This window comes from Ixodes scapularis, unplaced genomic scaffold, assembly GCF_016920785.2.
Source record: "Ixodes scapularis isolate PalLabHiFi unplaced genomic scaffold, ASM1692078v2 PGA_scaffold2__306_contigs__length_199485367, whole genome shotgun sequence".
Taxonomy (NCBI): domain Eukaryota; kingdom Metazoa; phylum Arthropoda; class Arachnida; order Ixodida; family Ixodidae; genus Ixodes; species Ixodes scapularis.
The window spans coordinates 89481017-89499233 of NW_024609857.1; the positions used below are offsets into that span (position 1 = coordinate 89481017).

An 18217-nucleotide genomic window follows, 5' to 3' on the forward strand; every position below is an offset into this window, starting at 1 on the left:
ACCTTAAATCAACAACGCTTGTCGTCTACCCAGTTAAGCGAACTCCTGGTCAAATATTGAGTCCGCCGAAACCAGTGGCCAGGATGGTCTAATCGGTTAAGGCGTCACCCCGGACAGGTGATGGTTGCGGGTTCAATCCCCGCTCCTGGCCCAATTTTTCGCCAGCTCTCTTTCTCTTTCCCTAACTTTAATGCAATAAATTCAATATTCACCTTCTCCCCTCTTCGTTCACAATATTACTACGGCTGCACTTGTCAATCTTCACTCGGTCACCATATGTATATATATACTTGACCAAATCTTGATATGACCATCTATGACATTTCTGTACGGGTGATTAAGAAGAGAATGGTCACTAAGCAGGGGGGAAAGGGGACGGAGACGGATGCGTGCAGACTCGCTTATCAAAATCTTCAAATTTTATGTAGTCCTTCGGTGATACATAACGGGCTGAGTTTTACGTGGTATTTCATTGTCCCGATGCCAGCGAATTTTGTTGACGAATATAATTACACAACAGTTGCTTCTATGGTGACCGACTGCTCAATGTCAGAGGTTCGCGGTCAATAATGTTAACATTAACACGCGTGGTCAATTCTTTAATTGACCACGCGATTATTATAATAATAAATTATAATTTAATATTAACATTATTAATGTAATAATAAAATAATAATGTTATTACTGTTAACATTAATTGACCACGCGAAGCGTGGTCAATTAACATTAACACGCGTGGTCAATTTATTGACCACGCGTGTTAATGTTAAAGCTTCGCGCTTCCCGATTAGTTATTTGGTGTTCTTATCAGCTAACGTCTCAATTTCACTGGCTGCGAAGCGATGATAAAATTCTCTTGAAAGGCACCTGCATTAGGCCTCTCATGAATTGCCAAACATTTGTAGTGATCTCTCGTCATCGAATATGATTAAATAAATAAATAAGGAAGGCCTGACCAGTCGTCTTGACCGGCCGTTTTTGTCCCTGAGTGGCGGTATTTTAAAGCATAGATATTAGTTTCTTCTCATGTGGTTTCTGTACAAGTTGTACCTTTGTAAACTTGTAGGCGTGCGTAAAAATTTCTAAAACGCTCTTAGGAAGCTTTTTTTCTTAACGGTTGTCGTACTTTTGGTAGCGAGATGAACCAAACCGGGACTATGAAGTGACTCCTGACTTTGTAGGTTTATCTGTTTTACAGGAAACAGCATGAGTGAGTTCATGGGCCTGATCTCGACTGAATACAGACCCGGTGTAAGTACGCTAATAAAAACAATTAAACGAAGACACTTAAGACAGCTTACGTGTAGGAATGCGAGAGCATTCCTGCATGCAGCGCGCCACGTTTTCTTTTTTCACACGGCGGCCCGATGGTGACATCACGCTCCTCCATTGCGCAGGCGCGGCACCTCCGCCGGCTCCACGGCTTCCGTGACGATGCTCCAGCGTTGCTGTGCTTTTCTTTATGTTTTATTTCTGAGGCGCGTCCGCTTTGACCTTGAGCGCCCACCGGCTTTCGTGACGAAGCATCTGCGTTGCTGTGCTTTTATTTGTGTTTTATTTTTTTCGTGGCGTGTTCGCTTTGCAGCTAATGGGAATTCGTATGTGCCGTTTCGCGAAGTCAATGGGAATTTAGGTGCTGTTTCGCTCAACCAGTGGGTATTTAGGTGCCGTGTCGCTCAACTAATGGATATTTAGCTGCCGTGTTCCGCCGCTACAGACCTCAGATAACGCCGGCTTCACTCCAGGGGACAGTTAATGCTTTCGCATTAATCAAAACAACAACTGCAGATGAGTTTTATTTCTCGATTAAACAGTTATAGGCCGAGTTTAATTTTACGAGAAACACAACCAAAGCTGAGGTGCACTACCCGCCTTCGTGGCAAAAGACGCCGTGTCTTTTTAAGACGCCACCTGGTCGTTCTTTCTTTCTCTTATTTTTCTTGCGAACACACGCGTCGTGTGCGAACGCGTACAGTTGGTTCGCGGGGCAGGTGTTTGACGGCTGTTCAACTCTCAACGAGTCACTTACAGAATGAGAGCGGCACGATGTCTTTTTCAGCTTCCCGAGTTGACTGCTGTAATGCACACTTGAGGCGCACGAGATGTCGAAGCGTTGTTGAAAGTAGACATCTCGCGCTGAAGGCGGAACAGCTAAAGGACCGCCCTGCCGTTGCCATGCTCTCAGTGACCAAATAGCCTAAGTTAAATAACGTATGACTGCCGTGTTCCTTGCTGTTTAATAATGACATGTGTAGATTGCAGTTAGACAGCGATCTAAGCGCGCATGGAACAGTCGTCCGACGGCTGTGGGGTGGCTGCAAGCCTGCCCCCCCCCCATAAACAAAGCTGACTCCAATGACCTCATGTTTGTTGACGTTCCATGTGATCGAAGTCAGAGGAAAGTTTAGAGGCCTAGGGCTTCAACGAAACCTACACTGTTGATCTGACGTGTGTTGTATGATGGGAAGTGCAATATGCTGAAATGGGAAATTGGATGAACCATCCATACTCCATTCACTTTTAAGCTGACAGCGACGTGGAAGCTACGTGCTCTTTGGACCAGATATATTTCTATTTTCCGCCACGTGACCTCGTTCTCGGCTATATCCACGCGCAGAGACCGGGGCCAGGTGATAAAAAGGAGTATGTCGATTGGTCTGGCAACCAAGTCGCCTCCACCCCACTCTCAGATTAGGGGAAGAACGGAGTATAAGATTTTCTAGTTTGGATATCTGTCGGCTATAAGAACCTGAGAAGTATCCCCATGTTCATTGGTGACTTCCGCTCTAGGGCAGTTCCACGAAACGTGTTTTCACTTCCCCTTATTCGCGTTACGCCATGTAGATGAGCAGCATTCGCCACTTTCCATAATGGTTTGCATACAGAGGATTAGTTACTGGCGTTGTTGCTGAAACGGTCAAGTGCGGAGAATAACTGCATCGACGACAGAGGTCAGTAAGTATGATCGGGGACGTATTTGGCCCGCATAAACCCAGACTTCCTTACCATTTGTTTTTCTGTTGGAGTGGCCCCGGCGGCATCTTTCTGCGGCCATTTTGACCTCCGACAGGTCGACTTCTCAATCGCCTGCTTGTCCTAGGTCCGAATAAATACCTGTATCTGTAAAAATCGGGCACCAGCCGTTGCTCCTTTATGTTCCCGACTATTCCGATTGGCGCAGTCGATCACGACACGAAAGAACTAGGGTGAGCTGAAAAACACTGTCTCCGCGCACAGAAATACTTAGCGCGAAAGTTCATCAACATGGCGTCTGGCGAGACTTAGAGCCTTAGAGGGATCGCCCTATGGGATCAGTCAAGTAAAGCTTGTGGTGGGACTTCTACGTTCTTTGTTTCAGGAGAAAAGGTTCCAGCCTGGAGGTGCCACCTTTCACGGCATGATGGCTTCTCATGGTGTGGACGCCGAGTGGTACGAATACAACAGGACAGCCGAACTGGTTCCAAAGCGCGTCGGCGAAGGATCTATGGTCAGTTACGTCGAACGTTATTCCTGCTCCTGTCATATGCGTGCTTAAGTTATCCTCAGGATGTCGAGTCGGCTAGGCACATCCCCATTTCCCCCTTCCTTAAAGTCTTTGTGAGCGTTTTAAAGCCTGATCATACATAATACAAAAGACACGGTGTTTGCGTCAGACATGATGAGAGAAATTGCCGCGGACACGAGTCAACCATGTCGGGAGCATGTTTTCTTCGTACACATGCATGCTCCGAACATGTCTGCCGACAGCTTTGTACAACATGTGACAGGACGGTTATACAAGGAAGAAAAAGCACACCTGAGACAATGTGTGTTGTTTGTTGTATGATGTATAACAAATCTGATAGCGCCTTAAGGGCTTGTGAAACGTTTGCGGACCGGTTGTTGTTTAGCGCAGTGTACCACATTTCTTGGCCTGAGCTAGATAGTCATAAACATTTGCCGCTTCCTGCGGACTGAATTTGAACAAAAAAGTAATGCCAAAACTCGAGAAACTTTTGTGTTCAGCCACAGTGGAAGAAGAGAGAGGTGCGCGAACAAGGCCAGCCAAGGCGGCAAAACTTTCTCTGGTTTTGCGCTTCACCCTCCAGGGGCATTGTCGGTTTAGGCGACTTAGCGCAGGAGCCGTCCCGCGAGCCACGCGTCCGTGTAACGAACAAGCGAGTAACGACGGTTTCTCGAGCTCGAGTGATTCTCGTAGGGCTTCTACTACCCTAGACGTGCTGCGCCATCTCACGGCGCTTGTGAGAAATGCAAGCGAACCTTCGACTCACTTGTTTGATGGCGAGATGACGCCGTTCAGACATCAATTTGTTCTTCCAGATTGTGCATTCACATAATTTTTGTCTCATCACGCAACGCCAAAAAGTCGACAAAATTATCACAGTTAAAAACAAGCAAATTAGGACGCACTGTTGTGAGTGACTTTTGTGAGCTGGACATATTTTCTGAATCTTGTACAGTGACGTACCTATATGACAATCCTCCCTATCAGAGTCTGTTGCTGAAAAGTCTTCCCAGACACAGCCCTTGTTGTACGTAATTCTTGAAAATATTTGACAATTCTACATAGAGGACGAGAAAAAGGGACTGTACGACACAAAATATGTTCGTAAACCTAAAAATTGGGACTATTTTTTTTCTCGGACGTAAATATACAAAGTTGAACTTTCCAGGGACAGAAGCTGCAAAAAAAAAAAAAAAATACCGTGTGCTTGAAAAAAAAAAAAAAAAAAGATACTATTTTTATTTGACAAAAACAAATTTAAATAAACTACGCATTCCCAAACACTCAGTTTCCGCCCAATGTAGCCTAGCGGTTGAGACCACCAGACGCAAAAGTTTCTGAAGTCACCGTTGTCGGAGTCAAGAGCAAACTATATACACAATATCCAGATATCTTTCATGAATAGCGGCCAACAAGGCCTACCAGATGGCGTTGATTCAGGGCTTCTGATACCGGAAACAAATCTCATCATCGAATAAAAAAAATCGCTTATTACGTAATAATTAATTAGCGGTAAGTTCGGAAACATCGAAATCTGGTTCTGGTCGCTACCGCTATATTTTGGCGGAAAGACATTGATCGGCAATGCGTAATTTATTTTTATGATAAAAACAATTTTTTTTTCTTTCGAACATTCTTTACGTTGTATTTGCAGTTAATAGTAGTAACAGCAGAAGCCCTAAGCGTTAGAAAGCGAAAGTTTACAACTGTAAACAACGACGCAGTTTCTTGGCTTACAAGAGACACTCATGCGCTTAACTTCACCGCTGCTATAAAAACCATCTCGTATTTTACTTGTCACTTCTTACTGGTGTAGGTTCATCCTTCAGATATTCATCTTCATCCCCCTTTTCTTATATAAACACGGCCTAATATTTCCCTCCTGCTTCTTGACCTTCTGGAAATCGAGAAATCGTTTCTATTCATTTGAAATGTTTTCGAAGTTATAGCCAAAAACATAATGAGAACGGCAAGCAGGACCTTCAGTTGTCCTGCCTCCAGCTCTGTACCTTCGATAACGCTTCGTTGTCTCGTGAGCCTCGAGCGCACACGCGCTTCCAAAGCACGACGAAAGACAACGAGCGCGTTCTGAAGGCAGACTTTCAAGAGGGGCACACTTCCGTTCTCATTCATCCAACGAGCATAGATCAGACGTAGTATCTTGACATCCGCAGGCGTTCATGATCGAGAGTTCGCTGAACATGACGGTGACCAAGTGGGCCGAACACGACTGCGGAAAGCTTGACCCGGACTACTACAAGGAATGGCAGCGCATGCCCAGAAATTTCAACCCCAACTGGAAGCCTCCCAAGGAGCAGTAGATGGAGGAACACCGTCTTCTGTCCTAGAGATGCGAGACGGAACTTCGCGCTTGTGGATTTCATTTAATAAATATTCTGCAATGCAAGGATGTTGAAGGATGTTGCGAAATTAGTCTTTAAGATGGTTGTTGTGATCAATGAACCTCCTTCTAGCACATTAGTTTTTATAGAAGCCCTTCCTGGGTATGGCAAAGCTTGTGGCGTATGTCGTAAGGGCCATTTCTGGCACTCAAATAGACGCGTCTTCATGCACGTCACATCCCCGCCGCTCCCCAACAAGACGCCATATCACGCGTGTCGCTTGGATGAAATAAAATGCGGTGCAGGCATAACCATGATACCAACCCTAGAAGCAATGATGCTATATTCAAAGCATATTTATTGAACCGAGTTTGGAAGGGTGTGAAGAAAGCCCTGAACTAGTTCCTGTGATTAGGGCAGATAAAGTATAAATAAAAAAGGGCGTTTTGTAATGGTGCTTGTGCTCGTGTTCCAGATGACCTAGATGAAAAATGTAGCAAATACACGAATGGTAACCGGAGCCCTTAAAGGGATACTACAACAAAATTTCGGCGCTCATTTTTTGGTCTATATGTGTTCAAAAAAGCAGTATCACGTGGAAAATACCAATATCTTGTTAAAAAAAGTCTCGAAAAGGAATTTTAAAACGAATTAAACGATTAGCAAAGAGCACCTGGTGGATGTCGCTAACGCCTCGCTTTTAATGCCCCACTAGGAACCTTGACAGCTAGCGACGGAGGTTGTCTCGTCTCCGGCCACGACGAGAGAAGGGGGGAAGGAGGAACTCCCCTCTTCCCGAGAATCCCTTTTGTGTGTCGCAGAAGTCGCTATTGTCTCCCTAGAAGATTATAGAAGATTAAACCGTCACTCAAAATTCGTACAAAAGCAGCCGCTTCGGTGGCTAGAACGACTAGGCCATCCTCTCGACGTCAGCCTCGCCGTAGCTTTGCTCGTCTTGAAACGACCTACGTCACGATTGCGTTGGATGTCACGTGCTCTAAGCTGGGCCTTCTCCGAGCGCTTGCCAGAGTGGGCCGTTTATAACGAAAAATACAGCCACCATGATCAAAATACAAACGTGCGATTGTCATTTACGGATATTGTGGATCATATTCAACCTATTTTTGAACACGACGGGAATATTTCAAATTTCGTTGAAGTATCCCTTTAAGGGCTACTCTACCGATTTTTTTATTGTCTCCGATTTGCTTGAAATTTTGCTAAACTAACCAACAAACATCGCGAAAATAGTATCCCAAGTAATAGGTCAAAATATTGTTTTTTCGCGAAGTTATTGAATCTACAGTTTTGGTCCTCACCGTGTTTTTCAAGCTCGAAGTCTCTACTGGCAACAATGAAAAAGTGACGTCAGTGGAAGGCAGGGGTTCACTCTTTGGGCTGTAGATTTCGTTTTAAACTGATTCGAAGCAGTTTCATGGTGTCAAATGAATGCTTGGGAAGCTCGCTGCAGTACCCGCGCTCCAGCACGGAACAAATGATTGGCATATTCTATTTTTTGGCTGCTTGCTCGACTGGCAAGCCTGCCTGCCACTGACGTCACGGCCCTGAAAAGCGCGCGTATATTTGAATGTTGGTTTTTGCATCATTTTCATTTGCCGATTTCGCAATAACTATTATGAATTTCGCGATTCTAAATAGCATACCGGAGAGAGTAAAGGCCGGGGAGTCAGAAAATATAGTTAGTTGAGGTAGCTCAAAAAATCGGTGGAGTACCCCTTTAACCCTCCCACGCAGTAGTGATATGCGACCGGAGACCGATACGATGCTCCACCTCCACCGGATGAAACGGGGGATCGGTGGCAGAGTGGGCTAGCGCACACCAGCTCGAAGCACACGAAGCGAAAGCTCGCGCTGCAGAACATTTAGGTGATGCCTCTCTGTCCGACGCGGCGAGCACAATACGTTCGGCGCACCGAGCGCTTCACTCGCACGGGGATAGATGGCGCCCAAATATCGAGTCCTTCCCGAACCGACCGCTCCGGTTGTTTCTCCCACCGATTGTTCCGCATTCCCTCGCTCACCGCTTCTTGTTGCACCCACGGTGGAGGAAACACATTTAGGTGATGACACTCTGGCCGACGCAGTGGCCACATTATGTGCGACGCACTGAGCGCGCTTCACTCGCACGAGGATAGATGGTGCCGAAATATTGAATCCCTCCCGAACCGACCGCTCCGGTTGTTTCTTCCCAGCGGTTGTCCCGTAGTTCCTCGCTCACCACTTCTTATTGCACCTCACCGCCGCCACGCCGCCAACAAGTCACCAGAGTCCGTAAATCTGCGTTTTCTTCCTTCTTCTTTTTCGTGTTAAGGCTCACCTTCGTGCACGATGGTGGCACCTGTGATCGGCACAGCACCAAAGCAAAACACGAGGCCAGCCACTGACTGCACACCACCACCACATCACCACACCGCGAAAAAGGCGAGCACGCTACGCCGCCGACACCGTGGCCGCCGAGGAGGGACCTCGCACCTCAGCGCACTCCGCGGAGGCGCGGAACTAACTACTCCTGGTTCGAGGCTAGTTCTGAACACGATCTCGTCGCTCGCTCTAAAATAGAGTATCAAATACTCTAGATCAAAAGGATTTGGAAGATACCTAGATACTTCAAAGAGTATTTTAAATACAGTATCTTGAGTAGAGTGTTTGAGATAGGCACAAGTATGCTTTAGACACTTGGTCTCTGTGCTTGAACAAAACTTCGGTGTCACTCAATCTTGGCTCACACTTACAGTCGCAGCAATGCCTCGCAAGATGAGAGTAGGCACGCCCCTTCGATGAACTCTGGTGCTCCCTTAAACGGATGTTCAAACAGCGCCCCGTTTGACCAATATACGTGGCTTGCACCGGACGACATTTCCGTTGCCCTCCAGAGAAGAGAGGAAGAGGGAGCTCCCCTCTTATCAGGATCCTCCTTTGTGCCTCCCGGATTCGCACACGCGTCGCCATTCTCCTCCCAGAAGATTATAGAAGATTAACCTGTCACTCAAAATTCTTACAAAAGCAGCTTCCCTCTCCTCATTTTACTTGGTGTTCAAATGTGTGCGATGTGACGTCAGTGCAAGGAGCCTATACACCCACCCGCCTGCGTGAGAAAGATATACTCTTAGAAAAAAGCTAGTAAAAAGCTAGTAACTGCAGCAGTTACTACCCCTTTGTGAGCGTTACTACCTTTCACTAAAATTTACTATCTCAAACGCGCGATAGGTAGTAAAGAGTTAGCAGATGCAGCCATTGCTACCTTTTTCTGACCGTTACTACCTCTTTACTAGCTATTTACTACCGCAAAGGCGCGGAGAAGATGGCGGCGCTTGCTTCATACCCGATTGCCAGCGTTAGCGACGTACTTGCTGTTTCGGATCGCAGGGGGAGGTATCTACACGCAATCGTAGCGTCAAATATTGAATGAGGGGGCATGTTTAAGGGTTGGAGCTGACTTTATAACGATCGCAGCCTCCGTACCAGCTCGACGTGGAAGCCAGCGCTGCAGCGAGCGCAGCAGCCCATAGAGATCATACATACTAACCCTAGAGGCAAAGGTCCGCCATTTTCCCATGCATTTTGGCTGCCGCAAGCGGCGGAGCTTGCAGGCAGACCCTCGGGGTCCCACACATGGTTACCAACCTGCCTGGGATTTCACAAATATAATTATATCATCAGAGTAGTGTCATGAACTTCAACAATCCACGAACTTACTGGTGGAAAGATATTCGCGTTCATTTCGAAGCTTTCTTTTTGCATAGCGCGCACATGTGCGGCCTCCCGTCAAAACGAAACTAACCCATATAACCGACTTCGCAGGTGGCCGCGCCTGGCCGCGCCCCAGGAATATACGAAACCAAGCAACCACCAGATTTCCGAGATTTCAACAGAAGGAAAGTTAGTGCAGCGTAATAAATATATTGCTTTTTATAAGCGTTAGAATAGCTCAGAATTTACTTTACAACGTTAAATTATCACTGTCTATATTGATGAGAGTTTTCAGTGTCCGCGATTACCATTGCGACTGTCGTCCTTCAGCTGGCAACGTTGGTTTCTTTCTCTCGTGTTCTGTCGCTCTCCTTCGCGATCTTTCACTCGGGACCCAGGATGTCGGCGCACGGGATTTGCCACTCCTCCTCACCCACCTTTACCACCCTGCAGAAGCCATTGTTGATGCAATGGCCATGCAGCTTACTTACTTTCCTTTTCGTTTGCATTCGTTTGTAAGCGTGTATATTTTCATTTTGCTTTTAACTGGGATGAAAATAGCCACGTAGCACATACTAAAAACGTTTCCGAAAACAAAACAAAAACAAAAAAATTAATTCCGTTTTTTTTTATATTTTTGTATTTTTTTAAAACTGTTTTTCTTTCACAAACGACGCTTGGCAACATTGTACGACAAGCAAGTTGGGGCCAGTTGGAGCGTTGGAGTTCGCAAGACGCTAATTTCTCCGATGTGAACCTGCCGTTTTTGCCTTGTGTCGTGTGCAGTTCTCGTTTTCCCGTGTTGGAGTGCATAGCTAACGTTCGTGCGCTCGACGGGGCGAGTGTGAGCATGGACCTGGACTGCTCCGAGGGTAGTTCTAACGAGCCGGTGCCGCTGTCACTGGATTGGGTTTCGTCGTCCAAGGAGCTTTTCTCTGCCTACTCCTACTTGACACTGAGAACTTCTTCACGGTTTGTGTGTGCTCGGTGGTTGAATGATTCTGATTGAGCTGTCTTCGGTAGTGACAGTACACTCTCACAACCGTTGATGTGCGTCGTAAATAGTGTATGTAGCTTTGGGACTAATGAAAAAAAAAAAAAAAACTTTTGGCATTTTACGAATTTTTTTGAATTTGCTTAAATCTTCCTCAAAAACGCGAGCATTTGTTAGTGTACTACAAAATTAAGATGCCAGCTGCACGCGGTATTAATTTAGCATGCATTTTTGCAGCGCAGCACGCGAAAGAAGTGCAGCACACAATCGCAGTCTTCGTTCGCCGCGGGAGACGGCAAGAAAGCACTCTCTTGCCGACGGCGACCGCATTCGTTCTAAAGGCTGAACCGCATGTAATCGATTTAGCGAGCGACGAGCTAGCGACGGAGACAGCGACGAGCGACGGCAATAGGGAGTTTTCGTAGACCGCGCTGCCCCCTCCGCTAAGCGTTCCGCAACGAAGAAGTTGCTATTGCGCCTGCGCGCCGATAGCCTTGACCGTGGAGTTCCGAGTATCGTAGCGCGTTGCGGAGAGCGTTGCGGGACTGCGAAAACGATCTACGAAAATTTCCTAATTTCTCACGGTCACCCGTCGCGGCGCTCGGTTTTTTTAATATCTAGGAAACGTCGCTCACCGCCTTAACCACTTGTTCCCGCCGCTTTCATGCGGGTTGCCTCGTCGCGCAACTGACCTAGCGACTGCGAAGAACTGACGTTCTGATACACGACGGCAAGTTTGCGCACTCAAATGGCCAGTATAAAAGACTTAAGGGCAGTCAAGGAATTTAGCGGGGAGGAAGTGTCCGAGTGGGCTAAAGCGTCTCCGCTCGTAAGCCTGCGTGGGGAACCTCCTGGGTATCCTGGGCTCGATCCCCGCTGCCCCCGCCCGTACGTTAGCTATTAGAGTGATTAAGTAAGCGTGTGTATTGTGTCGATTGTGTGCTAAAAATGTGGTTTAATATGTATCTACATGGCAACTTGCAAATGTTGAAGAATTGCAATAAACTATGAATATTCGGCGTCCTTTTTTGTGTACGTTCAGTTGAACGGTGACTAGCGCCACCTGAATTACTCATTTCCAATTTCAATTTTTGTTTCGCTCGCCACCTGGTGGGAAGTGGCATAACCACACACCTTTTTTTTTTCCACCGGAAATCACGTGACTAGTTGCGTTTCCTGTCTTCCGTCGGGAGGTAGTGCTAGGTACTAGCTAAAGGTAGTAAAATGCATGGATTCTACTTTGAGACTAGTAACAGTTACTAGCTTCATGACCTAGTAACCGTTACTAGCTTGACCGCTACTACCTAAGGTTACTAGGTACCTAGTAACATATGTGACAAGCGGTTACTAGCTCTTACCTAGTAAATACTACTAGCCTTTTTTTAAGAGTGATATATCATACACTGCTTCAACGGTGCATGAGCCGAACCCTGTACCATGCTTTATGGTGCAACCATGACTATTCGTTTTTTCCCGCTTACTAACACGCCTTCTATGACGGGGCAAATCTGGCTCAGCTTGTTTTTGGCCGAAAAAACAAACACTCACTCCGTAGCTTGCCGCGATCCCCTTTAACCCTTGTGAAACGCGGTGAACGCAAGGAATGATCTTTGAACCTGCCGTCCCTAAAAACCGCCATTAGTAGTCCAGCGAAGCAGTAACTTTCAGTTTTCTTCACTGCAAAAACACATAAGACTGGAGTTCCCCTCCGAAGTATTGTGTCGGAAAAGGGTTATTGGCAGAAGCAGCTCGGGCTCTTTCTACAAAAGCATCTGTCCTGCATCCACCTCCCTCAACCCTTTAGAGTGTCTAACTCAATAGAACTCATCTCTGTCATCAGTTCCCAACATTTCTTCTCCTTGCCCCACTCTACTTTTCACTTGACATAGAAGACATGTATTTCAATCTAGATCCTACCGCTTTGCTTGCCCCAATCTCCGACGCCATCTTTGAGCACGGAGCTGTGGATTTTCAGAATTCCTCCGGTCTCTCCGTTGCCGGATTCGTGGACCTGATTCATCTATATCTCCAGTCCACCTTAGTCGAACATGAGAGAGGGATCTACCGCCAAAAAGAGGGAGTTTGCATCGGTTCATGTGTCGCCCCTGTTCTCAGCGAATTATTCCTTTTATTCGTTGACACAGCTATAAAAGCACAACTGGACATCTCCGCGCCTGGCTGCCATGTTTTCAGATATGTAGACGATTACCTAATCATTTATCCTGCTCGAACCTCTCCAGATAGCATTACAGCTGTTTTTTCCGCTTGTTCGTCAGGCCTTACATTCACGAAGGAAGAACCATCGAATGAAGGTCTTCAGTACCTAGATTTGCGGCTTCATGTCAGTGCCACTGGACTCTGCTGAGCCTTTCAACAAAGGTCTGCCAAACCTGTCCTACCGTTTTCTAGCGCCCATTCGAAGTCGGTAAAACACGGTATCATCAAATTGTTGTTTTCTTCATCCTTCACGAAGTCTTGCTGTCATCTTTCAGAAGATAGCTTCAAATTGCAGCACATGAGGCTCGTCAGGGCAGGGTTTCCCGTCGACCTTCTCCGATCTGTAATGGAAAGGATGATTCGCGGGCCTGATCGCCAGTCACCAGCCACAAAAAAGAAAGCCCGATTCGCCGTCATTCCTTACGTACACAATTCAGCCCACCGGATAAAATCCATCGCCTCAAAGTTCGACACGAGTGTTGTCTTCTCGTGCCGCATGCGTCTTAAACAACTCTGTCAACAAGTGAACAACAACCGGATTCCGATTGGCTGCACTGTCAAACACGAAAAGAAATTCGTTCCATGCAAAGAGAAGAAAGTTTACTCCATCCCCTTGAGCTGCGGCCATCAATACATAGGACAGACCGGCAGATGCACCAATCACAGACTTTGCGAACATCACAACGAAGTTTCTAAGGCCTCTCCAGATTCTTATCATCCCATAGTCATACATGCCCGTTCGTGTTTGCGTTGTCATCCCCTCTTTGATGACACAAAAATCCTGGGGGGGGGGGCATGACAGCAGATTCGGCAGGGAAATCATAGAATCATTCGCCATGGCCACAGCAAGAAACAACGTGTCAAACCTTTCCCTCCTGCTGACGAAAACTGAGGTTGAATTTTTAAAATCCGAGATAACCCTACCACCCTGACTTGCACTTCGCGTTTCTTATCTTTCCTTCTCTCCCCCTTCTTTCCCCTACTCCTACTGGGTATAGTCGGCTGCTCGCCTTTGAAAGTTTACTCGTCTGTTGCCAGTTGAAAGATGTGGTTGTGTTGTCCCTGTTTTAATTGTTTTATTCTTTCTTCATCATTGACTTAAACCAACAGGCTCTTCTCCCAAGCAAGGAATGGAAGCCACCTTCTTTTTCTTATTCACTTCCCGCTCAACGCAGTTTGTTACTGCCTTTGCCGTGATACCCTTCTTGACTTTTTCGCAGGCTGCGGTAATCACCGAATCTGGATAACCTGCTTCTCGGAGCCTAGCTATTCGCATCTCCAGCTCGACGCTCGCCCTCCAGCGGCGAAAACGGGAAGCGCTCTAGTGAGGGTCCCCCGATTCTCCTGCTCAGCGGGCACGGCGGAACTGCTCGCGATCATGGCTCGCGAACTGTCATTTTCGTATGCAAACAACACTCTTCACTGTCCCAACGTAGTGCTGCAGCCGGTATGGGATTGTACCTTACTGGCGGGTTTTAGTATTGCGCATAGAAGCAAACGCAACGGTGTGTGTTTGCGTTAGAGTTGCGTGCCCCACGTTGTGCGTGCGCCTCACCGCCATGCGCCATCCAAGACCGCAATTTTGGGCTCCGCGCACGCGCAGTGTGGAACACGCAAAGCTAACGCAGGCACACAGCGCTTGCGTTCGCTCGTATACGCAATACTAAATATACAGTTTCACCGGCTTCCAACGCCAACGAAACGTGCTGCAGTGAGCGGACGTGCAAGCAGGTAGGCGTTCCTCCGAACTGGAAAGGCTGATATATATATATATATATATATATATATATATATATATATATATATATATATATATATATATATATATATATATATATATATATATATATATATATATATATATATATATATATATATATATATATATATATATATATATATATATATATATATATATATATATATGAACATTCGTTCGTTCATATATTTCGTTTCGTTTCGTTCATATCCTCCTCGGAGACCACGTACGATGCTGTGAAGTGCCCGTGTTGTATATATATATATATATATATATATATATATATATATATATATATATATATATATATATATATATGAACGTTCGTTCGTTCATATATTTCGTTTCGTTTCGTTCATATCCTCCTCGGAGACCACGTACGATGCTGTGAAGTGCCCGTGTTGTATATATATATATATATATATATATATATATATATATATATATATATATATATATATATATATATATATATATATATGAGCCAAACGGCAAACAGCGTGAGCCAAACGGCAAAACCCGCAATTCGGTCTGGCAATCATCGCTCCCACGCGCTCAAGAACTGGCGCGTGCAGTTGTTCTTGGTCGCCTCAGCGCGTTATGCCGCCATCTAACCCAGTTCTCTCTTAATTAAACCTTTTTACATTCTTTATCTGCCTACCGGTCCTCACATTTGGCGCGGTCGACAGCCAACAATGTCAGGGACCCCGAACGCCGCTCGCCCGACCGCACCGCCTGCTCGCCTTGCCTGAATCGACAGTCCGAATTTCGTAACCCGCCCTGCCTGCCCTTCGTACTTCACCCGCCCGCAAACGCAAGCCCGCCTATAGTGCCCGCCAGCCACCATGCCGCCACCTCGGTGGCTCCGAGGCGAGAGCGTCGGCCTACGGATCCCCATGTGGCGGGTTCGGATCTCGGCCGAGGTGCCCGCGATCTGACGGAGGCTTATTGCGGAGAAGGCGCCGTGTAGGCGAGCTTTCGGTTGCACGGCAAAAGATACCAAGGTGGTCGAAATAAATCCTCAGTCCTCCGCTGGGGCGTGCCAGATGCCCGTCGTTGGTTTGGCACGTATAACCCCCAAATTTGACTTTTTTTTTCAGCCACCATGCCACTTATAAATTGAGCCGACGACCTCACCGGATTTACGGTGGAATTTCTCCGAAATGAGTTACCTCGTCGGAACCTCGAAGTTACCGGAACCAAGGAGGACATCATCCACCGCCTCCTCGCTGACATCGCCCAAAACAGACCGCCAACGCCACCGGCATTGCTCCTTCCCGACCCTGCGACTTCCGCGCATTGCTCGCAAGAGTCATTGCCTCTTCAGACTCTTGACCCAGCGCAAAGTACGCAGCTGCTGACAAGCTTGCTTCAACAATTACTCAACATGTCTCACCACACCCAATGACCCCCGTTCAAGTAACGACTCTCCCAGATTTGTCCGCGTCGCTGCCGACTCTTAGCGGCGACGGAGGCATCTCAGCCCGACACTGGATTGAGGAATTGGAACGAACACAAGGACTGGCGTCCTGGGAACCTTCAATGCTGCTCGCACTCGCCCTCGGGAAGCTTCGTGGCCCGGCAGCCGACTGGAAAGTTGTCACTGGCCGTCAGTGCCCAACATGGGATAGCTTCAAGATCGCGTTCAAAGCGCAGTTCGGCGACAGGTTATCCCTCTTGCAGTGGCAGCACAAGGTTACCTCTCGATTACAGTTGCGTGGAGAGAGCCTGGTGGACTACTCTCTAGCAAAATAAAGCTAATCTCCAAGTGCCCGGTCGTTCTGACCGACGTCCAACGTATTGAGTATGCTATTCAAGGGGTTCAGGACGGACACTTCGCGACATCCATTGCAGCGCAACGCCCTCCAACAGTCGCTACGTACATGGACATTGTCACAGAACTTGACCGGACATTAAGCCACTCCATTCTTCGACCGAGCCGCGCGGAGAACTCAAACGCCAAGCCTCCAGTTGCCAAGCCGTACCCGGCATCTACGCAGAATTCACTCGCAGCAAGCATTTCAGACAGAGCTGACCACATGCCCGCATCGCCGTCACGCATTTCATCTCTCCCACCAGATGAACAGGATGCTCGCTACCTTACGATCACTTCCAGACACGGAGCCCCCGCCTACCGTCCCGGCCAAGACTTGAGTGACGCCGTATGCTACAACTGCCGACAGAAGGGTCATCTCTCTGCCAGGTGTACTGAAGCAAGGACTTCACGTAACCGTCAGCCTGCTAACTCCAAGGCCAATATCCCTTCCATGTCGTGCCTTCAAGACCCTAATTCGCTTGAGGGCTCACTGATCCAGTATGCAGTGATCCAAGCCGACAATCCTGCCATCGGCAAGATTGACGCTTTCCCGGACAGTGGGTCCAAACGGACCATACTGTCGCACGATGCCGTCAAGTCCTCAAGCTTGCTACCGTGGACAAAGCCACCCATTGCCGTCTTTGGTGGTGGCACGGTCGTCCCATCGGGTAAACTGTGCACCCGCATCTCTGTAGGACCCATCTCTGCAGTCGTTGAGTTGATTGTTTTTGCACGCATTCCCCTGCCATTGATCCTCGGCGAGGACTGGTTTGAAGCAGCACACGCAGAACTTCTCGTGAGACCACCTAACCCGACTGAGATTCGTCATTCCAGCACAGGTGTTGCCTTGTTGTGCCAAGAGAAGGTGTTGCCGAGGGTGTCCAACACTGTTCTTCTCTGCACCACGACACTACCATCAGCTACACCGACAGTCCCAGTGACAGGGATCTCCAGCTTGAACCTCTTTCAGATGCCAACCAGCCACCGTGGTTAGCTTTGGCACGCCATGAAAGATTGCTTCAGCAAGGAAATAACCATCGAAAGACGTCTGACACAAGTAATCTTCAGTACAACGGGACGAGTTCCATTCTGTGTGATGCCCAGATTGGAACACAGCTACAGCCAGAAGAGTCCGCCGCAGTTCAACATGTCCTGCAACAACACATTCCCCTTTTCGCCACCAATGATAACGACCTAGGCCTGTAAGAAGGAACCGAGCATGGCATTGACCTTATTCCAGACGCTGTTCCTTACAGTCGTCAACACTATCATTACGCGGCAACGGCGGCTGACATGCTAACGACGTCCGGGTCTTCGACCAAGAGCCAGTCGCCGCCTTCGACGACGTCGAACCTACTAAGCCCGCCGCCGAGTCCGGGCATCTTCCAGTATAGACCCAAGGATACCGCGTTTCCGATCTCCGTGAGGTCAGACAGGACCCCGGACGACTGCCTGCCGCTTCTGGAGCCCAATCGAGAATCCGCGCAGACCAAGGCCAAGCCGACTGGCATGACGATCCACAGGTCTCAGGAGGGTCCCGAGTCAAACTTATGGGGAGCCAAGCCGAAGAAACCGCCTCGGATGACAACGACCGTGAAGCCAGAACGTTCCGCGAGCTCCACGTACAGTAACGCTAACAGCAGCAATAAGACGTTCACGAGGGTACCGCCCTTTAGGAATAACCCGCGAGTCTACAGTTCTACCGTGCTCAAGGATTTCAAAGGGGCCGGAAAGTAGGGCCTAACAGAAAATACGTCCGGAGACAGAGGCCACCTGGTCATGGCGACGAAAAGCGCGACTAGGCGCCGAAAGAGCAGCGCAGGCCGGAAAGAAGAGTGCGCTACAAGGCCGAGATTGTGGGCTCCAAGCTCAT

At 47.8% G+C, this 18217-nt stretch overlaps 1 protein-coding gene across 1 annotated transcript; it reads left to right on the forward strand.

Annotated features, from left to right (window-relative positions):
• The first annotated feature begins 1204 nt into the window (after positions 1-1204).
• LOC120841347 (homogentisate 1,2-dioxygenase-like) lies at positions 1205-5826 on the forward strand. The gene is made up of 3 exons (XM_040212227.3): positions 1205-1251; positions 3359-3487; positions 5680-5826. Exons 1-3 carry the CDS (start codon positions 1207-1209, stop codon positions 5824-5826), a joined length of 321 nt encoding a protein of 106 aa, XP_040068161.1. The 5' UTR covers positions 1205-1206.
• The last annotated feature ends 12391 nt before the right edge of the window (positions 5827-18217 follow it).

Coding starts and splice junctions, on each gene's coding strand:
- LOC120841347 (XM_040212227.3), top strand. CDS start 1,207: ATGAGTGAGTTCATGGGCCTGATCTCGACTGAATACAGACCCGGT. Junction 1,252..3,358: donor CGACTGAATACAGACCCGGT/GTAAGTACGCTA, acceptor TCTTTGTTTCAG/GAGAAAAGGTTCCAGCCTGG. Junction 3,488..5,679: donor GCGTCGGCGAAGGATCTATG/GTCAGTTACGTC, acceptor TGACATCCGCAG/GCGTTCATGATCGAGAGTTC.